The sequence below is a fragment of the Lytechinus variegatus genome, chromosome 10, assembly GCF_018143015.1.
Source record: "Lytechinus variegatus isolate NC3 chromosome 10, Lvar_3.0, whole genome shotgun sequence".
NCBI lineage: Eukaryota > Metazoa > Echinodermata > Echinoidea > Temnopleuroida > Toxopneustidae > Lytechinus > Lytechinus variegatus.
Genome location: NC_054749.1, coordinates 4,021,000 through 4,045,047, shown reverse-complemented (window position 1 = coordinate 4,045,047; position 24,048 = coordinate 4,021,000). Strand labels below are relative to the sequence as shown.

The 24,048-nt window shown below is 36.6% G+C and overlaps 1 protein-coding gene across 14 annotated transcripts in view; it reads left to right on the top strand.

The window, feature by feature from the left end:
- Nucleotides 1–24,048, top strand: part of LOC121422447 (LLGL scribble cell polarity complex component 2-like) — an 84,316-nt gene that overhangs the window by 51,052 nt on the left and 9,216 nt on the right. For 5 of the 14 annotated variants that reach the window (XM_041617494.1, XM_041617496.1, XM_041617492.1 and 2 more), the window contains 16 exons: nucleotides 336–387; nucleotides 1,476–1,633; nucleotides 2,296–2,368; nucleotides 3,098–3,245; nucleotides 4,493–4,717; nucleotides 5,373–5,528; nucleotides 6,011–6,460; nucleotides 7,099–7,228; nucleotides 7,880–7,996; nucleotides 8,844–9,007; nucleotides 10,610–10,715; nucleotides 11,442–11,634; nucleotides 13,728–13,984; nucleotides 15,204–15,341; nucleotides 19,401–19,512; nucleotides 20,344–20,378. In XM_041617494.1, the coding sequence (XP_041473428.1) occupies nucleotides 336–387; nucleotides 1,476–1,633; nucleotides 2,296–2,368; nucleotides 3,098–3,245; nucleotides 4,493–4,717; nucleotides 5,373–5,528; nucleotides 6,011–6,460; nucleotides 7,099–7,228; nucleotides 7,880–7,996; nucleotides 8,844–9,007; nucleotides 10,610–10,715; nucleotides 11,442–11,634; nucleotides 13,728–13,984; nucleotides 15,204–15,341; nucleotides 19,401–19,512; nucleotides 20,344–20,378 (2,514 nt within the window). Of the gene's footprint in view, nucleotides 1–335; nucleotides 388–1,475; nucleotides 1,634–2,295; nucleotides 2,369–3,097; nucleotides 3,246–4,492; nucleotides 4,718–5,372; nucleotides 5,529–6,010; nucleotides 6,461–7,098; nucleotides 7,229–7,879; nucleotides 7,997–8,843; nucleotides 9,008–10,609; nucleotides 10,716–11,441; nucleotides 11,635–13,727; nucleotides 13,985–15,203; nucleotides 15,342–19,400; nucleotides 19,513–20,208; nucleotides 20,225–20,343; nucleotides 20,379–24,048 lie in introns of all 14 variants that reach the window. The other 9 variants (XM_041617498.1, XM_041617497.1, XM_041617495.1 and 6 more) reach the window with 8 other exon arrangements.

The window sequence follows — 24,048 nt, the reverse complement described above, 5'->3', positions numbered from 1 at the left end:
CTTGGTTTTCACAATTTGCATAATGCATAATGCAGAGTCTGAAGTAGGGAGACTAGGTTCATTTTGTACTGTGGCTGGCTCTACTTATTTGACAGAGACAGAGAGTATGGCTGGCATCTAGTCTTCTTTCTAGACCTGTTATTGGTTAAAATGTCAAACATGAGTCTGTGCTTGCAGAATAGACATGTTGATTCTACAAAATAAAATGCATGTATTTAAAATGGTATTGTAAAGTGCTACACTATGTAGTCATTGGAAAGGAAGGTGTTCCTTGTTACATTATTGTCATTTTTTTCCAACTTTGCTGGGAAATTTTTATATTTTTTGTCTTGCAGGACCATTCCCTTGCAAAGCCATTCCAAAGATCCTTTACTTGACAACCAAGAGGTGAGTGTAGTATACACAATACTCAAGCAATGAAAGTTGCACAAATGAGAAAATACATATCTGAGTATTCTTTACAGACAGCTAAGCTACCAATTAGTGGGATTCTTAGGGGGAAAGTCACACTAAATAGAATTATGATGATGATAATAATGTCATATTTACTCAGGGTAGCCTCTTCAGTTCCGAAAACTGTTCTCCCAGCGGGCCCTGCTCAACATGATTATGTTAAGCATTTAGGATTTTCCCCCTAGAAATAGGATTTTTGGTATGTTTTTCAAAATTTTAAAGAAAAATAGATTTTTAGACTTGAAAATTTGATTAAAAGAAAAGGATTTGGTCACAATTAAGGTTGGCAGCTGTGAAAAAGGTAATTAATCATGAAATACATCTGAAACATTGAAAGACATTCATATTGGATCCATTAATGTAATCAAAGGACAAATCCTCTCCTCTGAGTAGGCATTCTTTCCCTCATTACACCATACATAACATAATGCCCTTCTGTCTCTTAAATAGAGAGGAATCCATCCATTTCATCTGTCTGTGGGTTGATTGATAATGCTAATAGATGGGAATCTTATACCTGGGGGCTGTTTCATAAAGCTGTTTGTAAGTTAAGAGCGACTTTAAGAACGACTAGTGATCCTTTTTTGTGATAAATGATATTCACCATTAATTGTTCATTGGTGATTATTTAGCGCGTAAGAAAGATTTACCAGTCGTTCTTAAAGACGCTCTTAACTTACAAACAGCTTTATGGAACACCCACCAGGCTGAAGGATAATGGAGGTAGCCGCCCACCCCTTTCTTGTACCCCTCTATAAACCCTATGGGTTCAGGTGCATGCCAGTGATGAGAGGCTCCAACATCCCATTACCTTAAGGGCTCGTCAAGTTGATAACGGAGGATGGTGCTGGAAAGATTCAATCATTTAGATTATGACCTCGTAAAATATTGATCCCGTGCTGCAAATAAAAAAAATCAATACAGTCACCATTAGTCGTTCACTTCAGAATTTTTCAGGAAAATATGACAATGATTTTTTCTATTCATTTACTTACTCATCATTGATTATTTTCTATTTTCAGTGAGCCGTTCACTATCTTCTCCGGTGGTATGCCAAGGGCGAGCTACGGTGATCGTCACGTTGTCACGGTGATACAGGACAAGACGCAACATGTCGTCTTTGATTTCACATCCAAGGTCATCGACTTCTTCACAATGTCAAATGCCACGGATGAAGATGGTAAGATTTATATTCCATTCTTGCACTTTGATGACAAAGTTTTTTTGTTCATTATCTTTTGGAAAAAACTCGCAGTTCAAGTGAGTTTGACACTCTTTATAAAATCTGTGATTCACTGTTGGTAGCTAGAAGTTGCATTAATTCTAATATGTACTATCAAACAATACAAATCATTATTTTTGATATAAATATGATATTCAAAAGAATGGAAGTAATTTAACATATTTAAAAGCATTTCATGATATAGTGTATTTCTGGATTTGTTTGATAAGATATAATATTTTGCATGAAATATATTAATATAATTAGTGCATATTACAGTGCAATATAAAGATCTACTAGTATACCATTGTTATCATTATCACTTGGTTTCTTTACATTATTCTGGCTCATAATTAATGTCTCTTGTTTGAAATATCATGAAAAAAATGTGATATTCTAATTCATAACGATTGATTTAAAAACAAATCTTGAATTTATTTATAGTGAGTACATAGCATTTAGCTGTATCAGAAAATACACATTCTGATTAACACTGCCATGTATACATCCCATCAGATGTTTCCCAAATATTATTTGATAAGTCATCTCTATAGTAGCTTTCACTCATCAGTCGGGGCGCATTCATGTCGTTCTCAATTATGTTTTCTCTCGGCAAACAGAATTTGATGAGCCACACACTCTTGTCGTTCTGGTAGAGGAAGAGATTGTTTTCATTGATCTACAAACAAAGGGGTAAGTCGTTCAATCTGAAGAGGAGGATGGGAACTTCGGAAATGATAGGAAAAAAAAGTATATCATGTCTAATAGCAATGCTATGAGGAATGATTAAACTCTGCTAAATTAATGATTAGTCTCCAGCTATGTGATCCACTTCCATTGGTCAAATAGAAAATTCAGTATTCAAGATGTTATGATCGTGATTTGATATTAGCTTGGCAAATGAATTTGTTACGCATGATGTAATAGACCAGATGTTATGCAGGATCCTGGGGAGTGTTCCATGAAAAGACTTGTCAGACGTTTTATCTGACAAGTCCCATTTTATCAGACATTTACCATAGTAACACTGCCTCTCAGCCAATCAAAATCAAGGAAAGCTGTCTTATCCGACAACTTGTCGGACAAAACTGTTGATGAAATACCCCAAAGTTAATTTACATTGGAAGTGTTTATGAAGCTTATTGGTGGTGATTTTTACTGACATTTGCTCTAAGCCAATAATAATAATAATTGGCATTTATATAGCGCTTTGTCAATCTACGACTGTTCAAAGCGCTTCACAATTATTATTACCCGGTCACTGGATTCATAGCATTTCAAGCAGCCTGTTTGGCGCACACTTGCTAAACCAACCACAATGACTGTTGTTCAATCAGATGCAAGGAATTCATTAGCTTGTAACAATAGTCGGTGAGAATCCGTCTCATGAAATGATCTTCTGTTTGTCGTTCTCTTGTCCAGATGGCCCACTTTCCAGCTGCCTTACCTGTCCTCCCTGCATGCCTCGGCCATCACATCATCCAACTACATCAGCAACGTTCCTTCTCAACTCTGGGAGAAGATCCAGGAAGCCGGGGAACACCAACAACAGAACACAGCATCGCAGAGGGTACGTGGAATCATTGGCTCATATTCTGAAGTCAGGTTAAACTTAAACCATGGTCTAACTCTGTGCTAAAATTATGGAAAGCCAAATACATCACATTTTCCATTACATTGTATGTTTCTTATATTTACTGTACTCTTTCCTAGCTCGTGAATGGTGAAGAGAAAGCTATCCTATCTATCCTTCCGAAACAGTTAAAAAATGATATGAGAGAAAAATTACCTGACACATTGAAATTATACTGTGAGAGATTTTTGCCACTAATGGTTCTCCATAGTAAGTTAAACCACAACTTTAAATCAGGGTTTGATTTAAACCCGACTTGAATATGGACCATAGTATTCAGAGGGGGGGGGGGGCTAGCACTTTAGGAGGTCTGTGTATTGGCTTTTGTGCAGTTCATTAAAGGGGGGGGGGGGGTGGGCTGTCGCTTCAGGTCTATATATAGGCTCTTGCGTTGTATCATTAGTCTTGATACATGGATATTGTTGGGAATATAACATTTTTGATTTTTTTTTTTTGGGGGGGTTGTTTATTCACTATGTTACTTCAGATATTGGAAATGACCAGTATCTGTTTTCGTAAATAACTTAAAATCATGGCAACTTTACCATTGTGGCAACTACCATTGTAACAGGGCTCGGCAGCCAATCACAAGCAAGGTCTCCATTGTTAGTTATGATAATGATTAAGTTATCATGATTTGTGCATTCTATAATATATGTGCCACCAACATTCATTGGAGGGTTGTGAGTAAAAAACTGTTTCTTAAGAATGAAAAAAAAAAGTATAACTGAATGGAGACTCCCTTAGGCAGGGAAGAATAATGAATCTATCAGTAGAAATACAAGGGATATCCAAAGAAAAGTATTGTGTTTTAATGAGGTATTTATTCGCTTTGAGAGTAGACCTATGGTGATAAATGTATAGTTTCGAGTAACATGTTTTGTGTGTGTATGTATTTGAAAGCCATTAGAAACTAAAGTTCTTTGTATGCTTACATTCATGGGCCAATAAAATTAAAGTGGAGTGTTTCCATAAATGAGATTTGTAATCTTTTTTAAACAGAGCCACGGTGATGGAATCTGCATTGAATTATAGTTTTGAGTACATTGATGCCTATCATTCTTTCAAGATGAACACGATTGTGTGATGTCACAATAACCTGCGACTTGCATGCATGAAGGTTATCATGAAACACACAAAATCATATACTGTATACACTCTATCATTGTTTCCTGTCCCTGCAGGAGTTTCCAGTGTGCGGAGGCAAGAACTTGGTGGAGACCCCTGCTTACCACGATCTCCTCCTGACCGGTCATGAGGATGGGTCCATCCGCTTCTGGGATGCCTCCAGCTCAGCTCTCAAGTTCCTCTACCAGGTCAACGTGGCTCATGTCTTCACCCCTGAAGGGGAGCAGAACAGCTCCCCCGGTGTCGTAGAGGCCGAGGAAGAGTGGCCACCATTCCGCAAGGTAGGATGGTTTGATATTGACTTGATCTGCAAGAAGTTGGTCCTTTTTTTTGGTGGGGGATGGGATGTTTACCGCGTTATCATTTGATATCCAGTAGTGTGTCTATAGATCTGGGCCCAGTAACACAAAGGTTAGCGATTTAATCGTACACTTGATTTTTATGATTGGTTGTACATTGTAGTCGATGCAATCAATCGTAGAAAAAATGTTTCTCCGTCATTGCTAAGTTTCGTGTTACGGGCCCCTGGTAAACATGGCTCATGTCTTCACACCTGAAGGGCAGCAAGAGCCGTAGAGGCGGAGGAAGAATGGCCACCATTCCGCAAGGTAGGCTTCATGGTCTATCCTGAAGGTTGACCAAAAACCCCATGTGAATTACCAATTGCATGTGGTTTATAATGCATTACTGCATTGGTCAGATCATGCACAGGGCACATGCACTTTGGCATATTCATCAATAAGATTACATGTTAAATATCATGTGTGCATTGGTACGTAAACATGGCTTTAAACATATGCCTGTCATGGTAAAAGCCACCTGCTCATATTTTGGTTGTCTTTATAGACAGGATTCCATTTTTGTGGTTTGTATCTGTAGGCGTTCTGTACTTGAAACAATAACTAATCAAACTATGAACCTTTTTCTTTTTGCCAGGTGGGTAACTTTGACCCTTTCAGCGACGACCCTCGTCTTGGTATCCAGAAGGTGGTGCTGTGCCCTCAGAGCGGTACCTTGGTGTCCGGTGGAACCGCTGGTCAGGTGGTGGTCATGAAGATGGGCGATGATGAGGAAGAAAAGAAGACCGTTGAGGTATGAGGATTATGAATTCTGTTCTTCATTGTAGTATTTTCCTCTGGAAATGTTGCAAGAAACTCTTTTTGTGATAATATACATTGTGACACAAATAGGGAATCGTTCGTGCATATCATGCACTATTTGAGAAGTACTGTTGTTCGGTTGAAAGACAGGAAAAATTGGAGTCGTTTTGTCTTTTTGTTCTTTCCTACTTTTTTTCAAGGTACAATGTGAAAGGTATTTTTGTATGGAGATTGATGGCTGTTCAGGCACAAGTGTTTTCTGTCAGATATGGAAAATGTTCTAGTGCACTATTTGCAAATTGTTAATTATTTGTGAAAAAAGTGCTGAAAATCAGGTTCGGCCGGCACATTTTCATTTCTTTTGTCAATATTGAATAAAAAAATGAAAGTCAGTAGGTTTTACAAGGGTTGGTTTGGTTATGGCAAACAATTTTCTTTCCTTTAGTATAAATCATTCTTATTCAATTCTCTCAGGCTGTTCAAGTCAAGATTGTAGTCGACGACAAGTTTGTGTGGAAGGGTCACGAAGCCTTGCCTGTCAGAGAAGAACCCTTCAAGCTGCCTCGGGGTTTCCAAGTGGAGCTAGTAGCCCAAGCCCACCCTCCAGCTGCCATCACAGCTCTGGCCTTCCAATCAACCTGGGGCATCGCTGCCTTCGGTACCGGCCATGGTTTCTCTCTCATCGACACCACGCTCAAGCGCCTTATCCAGTCCCACTGCACCCTCAACCCCGACGACCTCTCGGTGACCGGTGAGCACATGTCGCGGCGGAAGTCGCTGACCAAGTCGCTCAGGGCGTCGCTGCGCCGCGTGAGGCAGAAGAGGGGCACCGCGAAGCCACGGAAGCAGAGGGACAGGCGCTCGAATGATACCGGTGGTAAAGTGATCGAGGGGAGTGACAATACACCTACAACACCAGAGAAGGTTAGTACTACACTGGAATGGAAGAATGATGGGTCCTTGGAACATCTGGAAAGTCAGGAAATTTTGCCTGTTCATTTTCCAGGCCTGAAAAGTCATTGAATTCCCCCATAAGTTGTAGAAAAGAACTCAAATTTCAAAATGTGCTTCCTCAGTATGTCATTGATAATATATTTTCAACTAAAATAGCTACTCAATTTTTCCCCATTACATTTTCTATTTTATTAGTAATTTGTGGAGTCCTGGAATCCATGTATTATAGTTCTTGAATTTCCTGGCAAAATCCTTTTTTGCCCAGAAAATGTGAGAAGAACCCTGGGGCATTTGACAGGCCAAGAGCAGATTTTCCTAGGAGGTTTTTTGCACAAGATTGCAGTGTTTTGCACTTGTTTTAAAACAGGGATGTGTCAATTAAACTTGGTGTATGAGAAGTTAAAACTGTTGGATTGGAATAAAATATAAAATATCATTCTATGAAAATAATAATGAATATATATCTAAATACTGCAAAGTTGGAAAGTGTCTGTAAGCGGTTGTATCGATACTTTGATGATGACGTACAAATAATAATTGGAAGACATACTCCGTCATACCATGGCACCATCATCACCATTGTGCTTTTCTCTGTTTGAAACCTATAGGAGAGCAGAGGAAGAGGGTTTGATGACGCTGATCTGGTACCCATCGAAAGAAAGATAGAGGCTCGATCGGAAGACCCGAAAGTCAGTATGGTTCGCTATGTCTACTTCGCTAACACGTTTGTTAGGGATGGTGAGTAGAATTAGTTTGTTTCACATCACTGCTCAGGAAGTATCATGTGTGGTTGTATGTAGGGAAATAATCAGGACTAATGGTTTTACATCTTCTCAGCGAGACTTTATGAGTATCAATGCTGTACCGTCATGAACAAGTATAATGAAATAACGTTGAGCCTAGGATATATTCTGTTTAGTAAGACCACTCTTCTACTACCAAGAAAGTTTAATGTATTTTTTATGATATATCCTGTTCACCGTTGAATATTTCTTGCAAATGTCATTATGTAAATGCTGTTTATTATTATCATTATAGTCAACATCATCATTATCATCATCATACTCACCATATATCCCTTCCTTTATCATTCCCTCGATGAACATCTAGATATATTTTCATTCATTCGGTTCAAAGTTCTTTGATTGAGGTGGTTCGAAGAGTTGATGCTATGTTTAACTTTTTATTGTGTTTGAAAGAACTTCTAGAAGTATTGAACAAGATATTCAAGGTCGCTTGCCGTATCACACAGGCACAGGTAGCTCTTTGCTCTTTGCTCGCACAGGAATTTAAGAGTGCACGCCGAGGACCGCAAATTACATGCACGAAGTATTGATCAAGAATATCCTCTGACTAATTCTCTTTCCCATCTGTTTCCTCCCCATTCAGCTCACACAGCTACACCGTCACTTTGGGTTGGTACAAATGCTGGTATCATCTATATCTACTCGCTTGGTGTTCCAACGGGAGAGAATAGAGTACAGGGCAATGTGATGGCGGAGATCAGTAAGTACCAATACTTTCATTTACGCTCCTGGGGGCCCGTAACACAAAACTGAGCAATTATTGTAGAACATTTATGTACGATTGTGTGCATTGACTACAACGTACAGTTGATCGTGAAAATCAAGCGTACAATTAGTCGCTAACCTTTCGTGTTACGGGATCCAGATCTGAAGTTTGAAAGAGGGCTGTTTTCAGAAAAGAGCTAAAGTAACTAATTTGATAAAATTAGTGGATAAAATCTGAGCATGTGCTGGTTAAGGTCATTTGTACAAAAATATGAAACCAACTGTCTTGAAAATCCAAGCAGGTTGCCTTAATACATGCAAACTAGGTTCCAAACACTTCGATTAAGATATTATAAAAAGTGTGTGAATAGAAAAGCTCATGTCGAGGTACATAACTGAAGGTGCGTATGTAAATTAGAATGTCCTCCGGGAGGTGCACAAAGCGTCGTGGTGTAGCGGTTCTGACTCTTACCTTGTAATCAGAGGGTCGTGTGGTCTAATCCCACCATTGCCTTGCGTCCTTTGACAAGGCGTCAATCCACAATTTGCCACTCTCCACCCAGTTACAAAATGGGTACCTGGTAGGATGTGAAAGCCTAGATGTAGTATGCATAGCAATCAAGTTAGAACTCTTGTGGGAATGCTCTCCAGGGATTGGAGAATGGACATACATTTTGTGCGGGCATGCAAGGATCAGATGACTGTGGTAATGATATGTCTTTAAAGCGCTTAGAGACGTCGTTCAGATTTATTAAGCGCTATTTGAATGCGGAACATTAATATTAAAAATGTCAAAGCAACTTTATTTGGTCATTTTGTCAAAACTTTTCATTTTCTTTCAGGCAAGGAAATCAAATTGAAACACGGTGCCCCAATCAACTCTATGGTAGTAGTGGACAGTGATAACAACCCCCTACCAGACCCTATTGAGGTCCAACATGAGTGTGCCAAGCCTCCCAACATGAGTGGACACAATCTCATTGTATGCTCGGAGGAACAGTTCAAGGTATGTAGTTTGGAGAAACCACCCCCCTCTCTGTATGGTAATAGTTTATAGTGATAACAACCCCCCTAACAAACCCTATCAAGATCCAGTTAGAGAGTATCAAGCCTCCTGACACAATGGACCGTATTCTGAAGTCAGGTTTAAAGTTGTAGTTTAAAGGACAAGTCCACCCCAACAAAAACTTGATTTGAATAAAAAGAGAAAAATTCAACAAGAATAACACTAAAAATTTCATCTAAATCGGATGTGAAATAAGAAAGTTATGGCATTTTAAATTTTCGCTTATTTTCAACAAAATAGTTATATGAACGAGCCAGTTACATCCTAATGAGAGAGTCAATGATGTCATTCACTCACTATTTCTTTTGTTTTTTATTGTTTGAAATATGAAATATTTTTATTTTCTCGTCATTGTCATGTGAAATGAAGATTCATTCCTCCCTGAACACGTGGAATTCCATTATTTTAACATTTTGTGCTTCAGGCAAGGAGGTCCTAATCGTCAAATTCGTAAAAATTGAAATATTGTATAATTCAAACAATAAAAAACAAAAGAAATAGTGAGTGAGTGACATCATTGACTCTCTCATTTGGATGTAACTGGCTCGTTCATATAGCTATTTTTTTGAAAATAAGAGAAACTTTGAAATGTCATAACTTTCTTATTTTACATCCGATTTTGATGAAATTTTCAGCATTGTGCTTGTCTGATTTTTCTCTATTGATTCAAATCAACATTTTTCTGAGGTGGACTTGACCTTTAAGTATGGGAAGCCAAAAGTATAAAAAAAATAATAAGTTTTATGTTTCTTGTTTTTACTGTGCTCATCGATGGTGAAGACAATCATTTATTTATACTTCCTAGACAATCGTGAATGATTTGAGAGCCAAGTGAGCTGAAGTATGATATCTCTACTGTTAGTGATTATGTAACAATTGGCTATCCATATTAATACCTCAACTGTACACGTGCTATCAGAATACAGGCCGATCAGTTTTAATGTAGCCCTTATCCCCTTGCTGCTTATAATACTAAGGTCCTGTATTTTAGTGATTTGTACTTGTTCATATATTTATAAATTATGTCTTAAATCTATTGTCATTACTATCTAAATGTCACATTTGTAATTTGACTCTTTTGTATGTTTGCTGTTATTATTATTATTGTTGTGATTTTGTATTCTGATTTAACAGTAAATATATAAACTCCTACATAAAAAAAGACAAATCAAACATTTTTATCTCCAAGCACTAACCCCTTCCTATCCCCAACAACACAAGGTACAGTGCAAAGTAATAGATAGAAGTGATATTTCCCACTGACTACGTAAATAATTTTTCACATCGCAAGAACAAGAATGAAGATGTAAACAGAGACTTTGCCAAAAGGGTTTATACTTCTGGAAGGTTTAACTGATCAATTTGCTGTATCATTTCAAATGTATATTCTGTATATTTTGTATGTAAGGAGATCACTGTTTAGCAAGCCATAGGCTTTTGTTGTGATTCCCATACACATTTTCTTGTGTATATCTGCTTTGCATTTTATGAATTATTAATAAATTGAATTGAATTCAAATTCTCTCTTCTACCTTCTTGTAGGTCTTTGCTCTACCAAGTCTGAAGCCAAGGTATAAGACCAAGCTAACAGCAATGGATGGATCCAAAGTACGCAAAGTGGCCTTCATCAATTATCGCAGCAAAAACAGTGAGTTGATCCTTGTTTTAACAGTGTATTATATTGCCAACCGTTGTTGAAGTCATTAAAGCTTATTCATTAGTATCTACATGTATACACCCATCTTCCAAAAAGTGTTGGCTTAACTACTGAAGATTGTTAATGTAGCCTGATTATTGGCATATCTTTTGCTTGTTCATTGTTATCAGTGATGCCACTTTTCAGACTAATGTCTGAATTCAGACTTCTTCAACATATTTTTGGCCATACACTACCCTCTTTTTCTTGCAGGAAAGGGTCTTTCTAGATGATTTCAGATTTTTTTCTACCAATCCAAAGTGGCATCTCTGTATATTTGAAAAATAGAATACATTTGAACCCATCTTGTTTTGACCAGACGAGTCATATTCGGAGAACTATGTCAGCGGACTAACCAACCAAGGAGAGTTTGGTTTCTCCAGCATCCCCCATCTCAAGATACAGAATGTCAGCCAAGCCCAGAGGGAGGGGAATGTTGTCCGTTTCATAAAACAAATAATGCACAGTTTTAAAATTGTGATATTAGTGATGATGCATGTATCACAATATTTGCAATAACATGCCAATGCATTTTGCGCAAGTGCCTCGTGCTTGTCGTATAATATCCTCGAGTGCACAGCACCGCCATGACACGCATACATGTAAATGTCATTATTATTTGTATTATCATTATTGAGCAAGTTAAAACACTTGAACCCATCTTGTCTTTTTTTTTAGATGAATCTTATAATGAGAACCACATCAGCTGTTTAACCAACCAAGGTGAGTTGGGTATCTACAGCATCCCACATCTCAAGAGGCAGGATGTCTACCAGGCGCTGAGGAAGGAGAACGTTACCGGGATCGCATCACTTCTATTCACCCCCAGGGGGGAAGGCATGTACCTCCTCTCGCCATCGGAGTTTGAAAGGTATAGTGGCATGTTTGTTTCATTTTTTTGATAATATAGGATATTCATATTGCGCACATATCCACCTTGTTAGGTGCTCAAGGCGCTCCTATATTACCCGGCTAAGCTAGGCGTTCATAGCGCACACAGCTTTTTAAGGAATTACTTCCTACCGGTACCCATTCACCTCACCTGGGTTGAGTGCAGCACACTGTGGATCAGTTTCTTGCTGAAGGAAATTACGCCATGGCTGGGATTCGAACCCACGACCCTCTGTTTCAAAGTCAGAAGACTAATCCATTGGGCCACAACGCTCCACGTTTTTTCTGCATCCATATATGATAAAGTATCTTTTCAAAATAGTAAATGAAATACAGTTGTGCTCGAATGTTAGTGAACCCCACCACAAAATGCACTCCTTCGTGCCGAGTGTTGTTAGTAGACAACACTAATGCTCAACGAGCCCAGAGAAACAGACTTTATAGAATATGATATTTTATCACCTGACTTCACAAGTAAATATCTAAGTAAATATCTAAAATATAGCAGAATTTGATCACTTTAAATATGATCATTTTCTGATGGGGTACATTAACCTATGAGCACCTCTGTACAAAAAAATATACATTTCCATAAGACAAAATAAAGTGAACCAAATAATGAAAAAAAAATAAACGATGGTTTATTTGGTCTATGTATGCAAATAATTTTCAAAGAACTTTAGTCTCCACCAGCAAATTATACAAATATCTTAAGTAATTTTGGACATGCACCCCCATAGGTAGAATCAAATGATATGTACAGATTGATTATGGTCTATTCAACATTTCACTGCACATGAGCTGTTGATTGTCTCCCAATTTCCGAGTCAAGACAGAAAATAGGCTAAGAATCCTCTGATTTGGTAGTCTCTGCCTTTAGCTGGGGGCAGTATATTGTAATTAATTCTGCCGCAGAGACAGGCTTGCTTTTACCAATATCATGGCAAGACCTGGTGCTGGAAGAAAATCTAGCCGAAGAAATGCCTTCACTTAGCACTGAAGCCTCATCCTCTCTCTCACTATAAGATAGATTGCTAGAGTCTGTCTGAGCCCGAGGTGGAGAGTTGAGACAGCATTGAATCAGCCCACTTTCTCTTACGGGAAGCTATAGGGCGATGATAGTTGTATTCTGAGTCCGATTCATCCTCAATATGAATAGAGGGAGCATAAACAGCCAGCTCCGATAGTTGAGAGCTGAACTGTGGCAATGTCAGGATCTTGAGAGATGAATAATCGTCTCGTCTTTTTGAGTTTCTCCCCGATCCATCCTTATTTTCTTGGCGACGGGAATTGGATCGTAATTTCTACCAGGTAGTCCTTTCAAAACATGGCCCCACCGATTTTGCCCAGCGAAGTTGTGGAGGTTCCAACCAGGAAATTATATTTGTCTAGATTGGCTGCAGGCCTAGCTTTAGACTGAGTTTTGTTTGGGGTCTTGTTCTGCTCTGATTTCACTGGGGGATCCTGATAAGGCTTATTTCCCCCCTCTTGTTGGACGAGGTTTTTTGACATCTTACCATTACTTTTCTCCACTCTTACGTCACTCAATGAGCTGTTGAAGCCTTAATAATTCGAGAGCATTACACTTCTTAGTGTAAGCTTGAAAATAGAGTAAGTTGTTTCAAGATAGACCTGTAGCAGGTTTGATGTCCATACTTTCCATGTTGTACTTAATGTTAATGGTGAAAGACAGTGGTTGCTGCAAACAATTCTTTCATGAGAAAAGTCTTTTAAATCAAGGTTAATTGTTAAAATATTATCATACATCTACATCTGGTACAAAACTAATCTCTGTAAAATCAAAAACTCTGATGATCACTTACACAGAAAAGCATATGTGGGACAGTGTATTAATATTGCTTCGAAAAAGAGTGACTTCGGGAACGACTGGTGAACCTTTCTTACGCGCTAAACTATCACCAATGGTGTATAGCATTTACCAAAAGAAAGGATGACCAGTCATTCTCAAAGTCGCTGTTATCTTACAAACAGCTTTATGAAACACCCACCGGGAATACAATCGCAGTCACTGATTTTTAATGACCCAGTAAATTTATTGTGATTTTCGTGTAGGTTCACCATGTCAGCCAGGACAGTGACAGAGCCCCTGTGTATGCTGGAGCTAGCAGAAGGCATGCGCCCGGTGCCCCCTGAACCCGAGGTGGAGCCTGAGCCAGAGCCAGAACCGGCTGCCGAAGCCACGGAAGACGGGGAGAAAGCAGACGAAGCGGCAGGAGGCGATGCTGCTGCTGCTGCTGCTGGAGTTGAGGTTGCCAAGGAAGCTAAAGCTGATGCAGAGGAACAACAACCTGGAGAGGAGGATGCCAAACGTGAGTAGAATCGTATTAGTTCCTTGAATGCGTCGAGTGCCAGAAGCAGCATCTCAAGTTAATGCTGGGGTCATAATGCTAGTATGTCTCAGAATAGATGATATCTTCATAGATGGCGCTATATAAATGCCTACTTTTATTATTCTTATTGTATTTCCTTAGAAGGTTACATTGTGTGATAGTTGCTATTCAACACGTATTGCAATAGAATAAACCAGTTAGTCTTGGTGTATATACATGTACATGCATGTAGGTATAAGAGGTAGCACATAATTGGGTTGAATTGTGGGATTGTTAATTAGTCATCATCAACTACACTCAAAATCATCATCTTTCACTGAAATTTCACTATATGCATAGATATATGCAAATGGCCCCTGAATATTTAAACGTATATTGTACTTACAATGTGTAGTAATTGTTGATTGTGGGTAAATTCAAATTGGGTGGATAGGGACTAGTTTTCAGTTCATATTCATTTGTAAATTCATAAAATGTTATTATCTCTGTCATGGTTTTCTATCAGATAAAGTCATTTATGTATTTATCTTTCATGCAAAATCATGACCAGTTATATAAACTCATCAAATCTTTTTCTCTAGAATGAAGCAGCTTGAATCAGAACTTTCAATATAGTTACATGCTTTCTATTAAAGATAGCATCATTATACATGTACCTTCTTTCTACGCTTACTTTATTGTAAATGAGAGATTCATAATGCTAGTTGAACAATGCAGATCTCGATGAAACCTCTAATTTTCTATGAAAATGAAATAATTCATATTAACTAAAGCTTAGTGTAGAACTTACATTTTATCCTTAAAATGACAGAATATAACCTTGGGTCGGAGAATAAGATTTCAACACATTACTCATCCTGTCTAATGTGCATTTAGTTCTGTGACAAAAGCTGAGAAATGCAGATTTAAATGAAACCTCAAACCTCAATCTCTATGACTATTAAATGATCATTCATAGAAGGTCTAGTATAGAGCATATGTAGCCCTTTAAAGGACTATATATTATAACCTTTTCATAGAAAAATTAGATTTCAAAATATTATTCATGCATTTAGTTTCATGTCAAAATGAAGAGTATGTATACTAACCTTTTCAAGTGTATAGAAGGTTTCATCTGTAGATACAAAGAGTCATATATAGCTTCTATGCCATTGGTCATCTCCACCCCCATCCCCCTCCCTCCCCCACCACCCGATAGAACCCTCAGATGAACCCCCAGCAGCTATCCTTCAAAATGGCCCCAGTGAGGAGGCCACGACGGAGGAGCCCACGGCCGGAGGGGACGCCGAGACGGCCGCAGCCATAGAGAAAGAAGTAGAGAACCAAACTGCCGACGGTGAGTGCCCCGCCCCCTTTCCTGTCATTCCCCTGACATATAGATACACTCTGAATTATTAATAATCTTGCAATTTTAGAGTAGCCCCATCATAGGACTTCTAAACATGCTCAAAAACTTATTTTGATATTTATTTTGCCTGTTTGAAACCAACCGCAAGGTCCAAGATTCCTTACAGTAACATAAATTTTATGTTTAGAATGAAAAGTTTTCTCAGTATGAAGGTGAAGTAGGATCGCATGTGGGGGTGTTTGGTATGAAAACACTTCAATATTTTGTTTTGAAAATATCTTTTAAAGATATCATTTAAGTCGGAAAAGTGTGCTGGGTGGCCCTTTGTATCATAACTACTCACCAATTCTTCTAAGAACATTCAAACACCACTGGATATATTCTAAAACGGCAAGGTTATAATAATTTTGAGTTCATCTTGGACTGGGATCATGCTGTGCCGTGAATTGAATTCATTGTTCTATCTCCTTTTACTGGTAGTGTAGACATTAATGATTTAATGGTTTTCTCAGCACAAAGCTTTATTTGGCATCCATTTAGGGGAATTGCTTGTGTACAAGATATATCAATTATCATATTTCTTCTTGTAGATTATATTTCCATAAATTTGTTGTTCTATATTTTCCTGTACCCTGTTTGTAAGGATGAAATAAGTGTTCTTTTATTATGTAGTATACTTTGTGTAAGATAAGACTGTTTTGATGCTATAATGACAGAAAAAGTAATCTATGTGATCCAATATAGCTATTTATTCAGGAAGAGATTGAACCGGGTTTCCACATTTAACGGGTCCAGGGCCCTTCTTCACAACGCTTAGTGATTGATTGTTGTCTCACTTTATGCAGTGCATGATTGCACATATTGACTGATGTAATCAATCATAAAAGTCATTTGTATAATCAATGCTAAGCTTTGTGGTAGGGGCCCAGATGAAATGTTTTACGGTCTGTGCATCAGTTATGTGTGAAAAAAAAATTAAACATTACAAAAATTTAAAAATAGGGATTGTGTCCTTGATTTGAGGTTACAATTCCTTACGTCTAGAGTGCATGATCATTTCATGCCCTGATTAATAAGTATACATCATGCATCAATAATGGCATGGAATTTAGAAACAAACAAATATAGATTATATCAGTATGAGTGCAAATACATGTATTTCCAAACATCCTATAATGAGGTTTTTAATGGTGTTAATGATAGCTCTTGCCCCTAGTGGTATTATTGAGTACCACTCCCCTATAAAAGCTTTAAACTCTCTGTATTACATGAATTCCATGTATCAATGAGAGCATGGAATTATAAAAAATGAGTAGATTACATCAGTATGAATGCACATGTACCAATGCATCCCATAATTAGGTTTTTTATTTGTGTTAAAGATAGCTCTTGGTCCCAGTGTTTTGATTGAGTACCAGTCCTCCTTGAACCCCCAAACTCTCTGTACCACATGAATCCCTCGCATGCTAAATGTGCACTTTCAAGAATAATGTAAAATGCAAAACAAAATACTGCAAGATAGTTTTTAATTTTCAAATGAATGCAATGGGCAATGCTGCACTTGCAACTACATTTACTTTGGGTGTATGATAACCTCAGCTGGTTTTAGTCTGTTCTTTAACCCAATGCAGACTTTGTTTTTTTAATGGTGTATACTTATTTTTGGATTTTGCTTTTGAAAGGAATCCACAGACAATGTTCAAGGACCTTTAAAGTTTTTATGAATTGCAGATGGGTTATGTCCATCGTAATAGAAAATATGACATTTTCGCATTGACACAATTTGGTAACTATAGAGATTTGATACAAATTATAATAGTATCCCCCTTTTACATAGTGCTTAATGCATTGGAACGACATCTCTAAAGTGCTTTATATTTCTTAAGTCAAGCATAACAATCTCTATACTGTAGAAATTATTATTGAAGGTGCATAATTTGGTGCGCTGCTTTGATTGCACAAGTCTTGTAATTCTCTTCTTAAAATTAAAAAAAAAAATTCTTTTCATCATTTGATAGAAAATAGAATCATGAAAGATGAATCATTATTGATTCTTTTTAATTAATACTCTTCATGTTAGGTTAGCTGAAAATATCTTGGTTTCCTTTAGTATAAATTGGATAATGATAAACAGAGCAGCTCATTCAGACAGGCAAGATGTATATAGATTAGATTCTTGTATCGGTAGATCTTGATAAAATTAAAACTTACTTGCTGTTCCTTCTTTTCTTTTCCTCTCTCTCCGCACAATTTAATGAAAATCAACCCATGCTTTGGGTCTTGCAAACTGCTCTGCGCCATAATTATACTTTTGTTTTGAATATCATACTTGCATTTTATTTGCCACATTCTCGCAATTCATCGCTCAATTTATGATTTTGAATGGTTTTGTTGTGGCCAATTAATCTTTTATTTCAATTCAAATAATCATACAAAACAAATACATATTCATCACCCAAACATTGCAACCACACTTATATATACTCATATTGGATATTTATTCATGTACATATTATTAATTATGTATTTAAATAACTTCATACACCTTCATTGTCATGTATTTATTATTTCTCTTCATTTTTATCTGGCTTACTCATCCCCATTTTAAATGTTGATAACTGATCAATTTATTATATAACCTCATAATCATGATAATATCTTTATGCTAACTTCATTCTTAAATTTGATGCCATGAATATGGAATTGCCTAATCTGCTTTTTTTTTTTTTATTTGTAATAACAATTGTAAATTATTCTACATTAACTATATTTGCTGACTTGGGCGGGATTGATATTAAATCACTCACTGCTATGCAACTGATTATTTTTAATCCATATAACTACATCATAATTATTTGCCTGTTTTGCCTTTTATATTTCCATTATCCCTGCTTGAACATTCTCATTTCCTCTCTCTCTCTCATCCTTTTTTTTTCTTTACTCTGCTTTCCTATATTTTATTATTTACATCCATATATGTTTCCATCATCAATCATTATTCTTTGTGATGGCTTTTACTTAATGATACTGAACGGATGGATAAATTGATTATGATCATATTTGCATGGACTATGCCCTTGAAATTAAACATTCTATGCATCATGCTATAAATCAATTTGCTTGAAAATGTTTGAAATATCATATGAAAACAATCCAAAATGTAAAATAATTGTCCAAACCATTCTAAAAACTTGTCTTTTTTGTTTTGCTGCATTTTTATTTGATATCTTCACCCAAAACTGCTCCATATAAATGTACCTTTTGCACTTTTTGCTGCTATCATGAACATGATAAATTGCGCCAATTGTTTGGATACTGCCCTCCTATACCATTCTCCACTTTCTTTCTCACCATTGCCCGACATGTATCTTATCTCTCCATACCCCTACTCTTTATGCTCTTATCTTTTCTCTCTCTATTTCATTCTTTTTTTCTCTCTCTTTCCTTTCTCCTTGCATTCTCTTTTCTTCTCTCTCACCTCTCTTTGTGTTATCTCTTCTCTTTGTTTTCTCCTCTCTCCACTCTTTTCTCTTTATTTTCCCGTCTTTCCTCCATTTCCTCTTTCCTCTCTCCCCATTTCTTCCTCTCTCTTCTTTTCTTCCACTCTCTCCTTTCTCTTCTCTTTTCCTCTTCCATCTCATCTTCCTATCTTTTCCCTTCTTTCTCTTCAATTCCTGACGTTGTATAAATTATTCTTTGTGTCTTTCTCATCCTCTAAATGTATCGACATCTTTTGATGAAATGCTGCACTTCTCTTGTTTCTCTTCTCCATCAATCCATTGCCTATTCTGCTTTATTAAAATACTTTTAATCCTAATCCTATAAATCTTCCCTTCCACCCCTCTTCACCTTATGCACTCCTACTTTGTACAAATTCACACCTCTCTTTATCCTCTGCTAAACCACCACCACCACCACCTTTGCTTGCAACGCTGCACCTGCCACGCCCTATTTATTACCCCCCTCTGTACTGTCTTGCACCCCTATACCCTCCCATCCTTACCCCCCTCCTCCTGGTACTCTTCCCATGCCATTAACCCACCCCAGAACTAGTGAATGAAGTGGATGAATTGCTTGCCAAGACAGGAATCAACATCAGCATCGAGGGCGAGACCGATGACAACCCGGACATCACCATTGACGAGGTCAAGGAATACGAGTAAGTAAAACAAAAAATATGAAGAAATTAAACTTTGTCAGTCCAATCATTCTTCCTTTTATTCAGTGTGAACAATTTTTGGTTGATGAATGTCAAGATGAAACCTCAAAAAATTATATTAACACTAAAATTGGGTCGTTTCATATAGTGTGTAGTTTTCAGATGTCAAGTCTTTGGGATAGTGTTTTAGAATAAGTATCAAAAGATTTGTTCTCAATGCACTGGAAAAACTTTATTAAGTGTATACATGAATGTGAAAAAAACACTTTCATTGATATCTGTTATTTAAAGTGAGTTTTTGATGAGGGACGAGCACAAACATTGTATTTACAAATTCTCTTTTGAAATGGTGATTAAAATTCTTAAAATTCCCCCCCCCCCGCCAAAAAAAAAATCCCATTGTGAATAAAGACATTTTTTATGCTATAAAATGCAGCAAAGTCTACAATTCTGTACAAAGTGTGCTGATTTGTGGTGATAAATTTAGTTCATATTGATTCTTGAAGATCAATTTGTATATGAAATATGATCTCCAATTCAATGATCTCAATTGCGATTGTAATTTCAATTTTCAGTGTAGAGTGTACATGTACTTCTATTCCATGATTATTTTATATCATCCTATGATTTCAAGGTTTATTCTTAAATTCCGTACACATCACATTTTATTTTCTTCATTCGCAATTTTTATTGTAGAGATTAAACTAATATGGTAAGTTTAATCCCCAAATGTTATTTGCTAGGATTCACATTCTGGCATGGATGTGAGCCCTTTCACACTTGACTTAACCTGTGCGTATCATTTTCCATTTTTCATTTTCTCTGCAACAGCACTAAACCAAAAGAGGAGATTGTAAATGGGACCGGTAAGGCGAACTAACATTTCTTCTCTTCCTTAATCCCTCCCTCTCTCTCTCTCTCTCTCTCTTCCTCTCTCACCATTAATTCATTATTAAACTAATATATACACATATACCGTTAAACATACGTAAATCAGTATAAATTCATCAATCTAAGTTCATATTATATACTCATTCACACAATATCCGCATGTATATATTTGAAAATTCTTCTAACAGTATACATTCTGGATATCTAAGATAATTAATCCATGGTACATACATTTGATTTGTCATAAATCTTGTGGGTTATTATATATTACTATTGCACTCGTGAGAGTTGCATATGTTTTACTATTACACAGAATCAAAGGACATACTAATCAAACACTAAAGCATTGTCTGTTGAGAGCCAGAAGGCCGTTACCTCACATTCTTGGAAGGGTATAACAAACCTTCCTCTGAACTGTTAGCTAATATCATACAACTCCCAAGAATGTTCTGTAATCTGATTGGTCCAAATCGGATCACATGATATTTAGTGAATCGCACTATTGCATCTAAAACGCATTATCGTGCACTCTGACGTCATACCAAAAGTACTATCCTGCACTCTGACGTTCGCACTTTGTCCTGCAGACCTCGGTGCGGTATATTCATTGGCTCTTCTCGCACATCGTTCATTATTTGGCCCTGCATGCACGCGCTTACGTGCATTATTTGTATACTAGTACCCAGGGGCGTAACTGGGATTGACTAGTGCAGGGGAGGGAGTGGGAGTGGTCAGTGGTGTACTTAGCACCAAAGAAAACATTTCTTTTGAAAGTTTAAGTAATTTACATATTCAGATTTTTTTAGATTATTATTTTTCCATAAATATGACTCCTGTAGTACTTCAGTTGTAATTATTATAAGAAATAGGAGTCAAACGAATTGTGATTATAAATCTACCATTTGGAAATTTAGCGCTCATTCTTCCTGGTATCGTACAGACAGGGTTTGTATTGAGAAATTTAAACACACCTGTATAGGGTTTATGGAATGTAATATTGCCCTTCTTGCTCTCATCATATAATGTCATTACACTGGGTACATAGTTCATTAAATCATACCATCACATGTTTATATTATGCTCCAAAATGAATAAGAAATATATTGTATATATATTCCACTCATATATCTGCAAAGCAAAGAAAGAAAATCAAACAAATGATTATATTACATGCTTCAGAATAAATATGAGATATATATATATGTTCCACTCATAAATCTGCCAGGTAAAGAAACAAAATCGAATAAATGATCATATTATATGCTCCGGAAATAAATGTAATAAATGTATGTACATTCCATTTATAAATCTGCTTTGTAAATAAAGAAAATCATACAAATATTGTTACATATTAGCATCAAGCTACATTGTGTTTGATTATGGTTGTACAAATGCCACTCAACCGCACAAAGCACACACACATGAACTCATTTCATATATCAGTATGAAATTGATATAAAGTTAGAACTTGTCCAAGACATTTTATTTTATAAAAAGTGCTCTGTATGAGCGTTAACCTGTGCCGAAGATGATTTTAAGATTTTATTTGTTAGATAAAAATGGGAATATTCTTGCTTTTCTTGACAACCCACTTTTTATATAGAACAAAATATGGTATGGTATGTTTGAGTGTAGTTCTCTTCAAAACTCTTACTTTTTATTTATTTTTTTCTGCAGAAGATTATGTGCCTGAAATGACCTTCATAAGGATTTTCTTTACTTTCAACAAAGATCAGATTTTAAAAAAAATGAATAAAAATGACCTTCATAGAGATTTTCTTTGCTTTCAACAATGAACTGACTAAAAAAAAAATCTTTATTCAATTAACAAAATACTTTTTCACAGTTCAACATGTTTTGTACTGAAAAATTTGAATTCAAAATGATTGAAAATGGAAACTGAATTCATTCATGTTGTATTCTGTCTTCTAGGTAACCCTAGCAGGGGAACTTTTCATGAAACAACTATTTGTTATAAGCTACCAAAATTCTTGCATCTGATTGGCTCATAGCAAATTATTTGTCCCATGAAATACTCCCCAATAGTTGGATACTGAAATGGTTCAATTTCTATCGAAAGTGTGTATGTAATTGAAAAACTAGCATTTGACAATTCACAACGACAGTCTTGACTAAAAAGTGCACTGAACTTGCATAGTCTAGTCTGGGTCTTTTTGCAAGAATGATTGTTGCATTTATGTCTGCTGTCAGGGGCTTGTTTCAACTTAATGAATAGCAATGACCAAATAACCATGACAACAGGGCTCAACCAGTCATAATCAATTTTTTCATAGTAGTTACATTATTGATTATTGGCAGCAAAGCTATTTTAATAGTTGTACATGTAAGTCATGATGAAACTGGCCCCTGGACTTAAATGTAAGCATGGCAATGTAAAAAGCATGGCTAATTGGCTATGATTGTATTGCTTCAGTTACACCAACAAAACACCTCCAAGTTGACAAGTGGCATGTCCTACAGAATATTCTAATCACTGGCGTAAATCCTTGGCGTCATACCTATTGCTCAGGGGGGCTTGATCTATTCTTCCACCCCCTGAACAATAAGTGTGATGCAATGATTTACGCCAGTGATTGCACAGCTATGATCGATCTGGAGACTGTTTCGTCAGTGTGGTTGAGACCCGAGGATGTTATTTGTGATTTGTGAAAACAGGGACCATAACTTCAAAATGAAAATGGTTTTATTTCAAGTACAAACACATTTTAATAAAATGATACAAAAATCATATTTTGCGAGTGATACATTGAGAAATTATGAATAGATATTGCAGTCGGGCCTGGATCTAGCCAGGTAAGGCTGTCCTAGTTTTAAGGGGCCGACTATTGTGCCAAAAAAATGTGATCCCTGAAATGGTATTGTGTTCAAGCAGGCAAAGATCTAGTCTACAAGCGCAGACTCATATTTGACACTTCAACCAATAACAGGTCTAGAGTGAAGACTAGACTCCAAAGACTCTGTGTCAAATAAGATAGAGGCAGCCACAGTACATAGTGAATCTAGTCTCACTACTTCAGACTCTACATTATGCATTATGCGAATAGTAAAAATGAAAAATCAAGAGACTGTGTCTGCAGACTATCAAAGTTCCACCACTGAATGCTGTTGTAAAATAGACGATACACCGAGCACAGTTTATAGCTGCACTTGCATTTTGTTTTAATTTGTTTTTAATAATACTTTTGTCTGCAGTTGCAATGTTACAAAAGGAAGCTACAGTATACATTTATGCATTGAAAGTTAAGCTAATTGATTTTCTTAGTTATTTTTAGTGCCTCGCATGAAGTACATTTATTCTATTGCAGTCTGTTTAATAATGAGGAATGATGTTATTGGGATGTCTAAATTCTTTGTATTTCCTGAAATTAGAAATGAAAGGTCTAATATTGAATATTTCTTTTTATAGAATATAAGTAAACCTATTTTTACAATCTTCCTTAATTCATTCTTTATTTTTTTTCAATCTCATACCTCACATTTGCAAATAATCACTACCATATTGATATAATTTACAGATTTCTGGGGGAAAAAAGAAAACAATAATACAAGCAAATTTATAGAGCATATAAACTGTTCAACAACTTTTAGGTATATATTCCCATGTGGCATAAAATAAGTGATTGA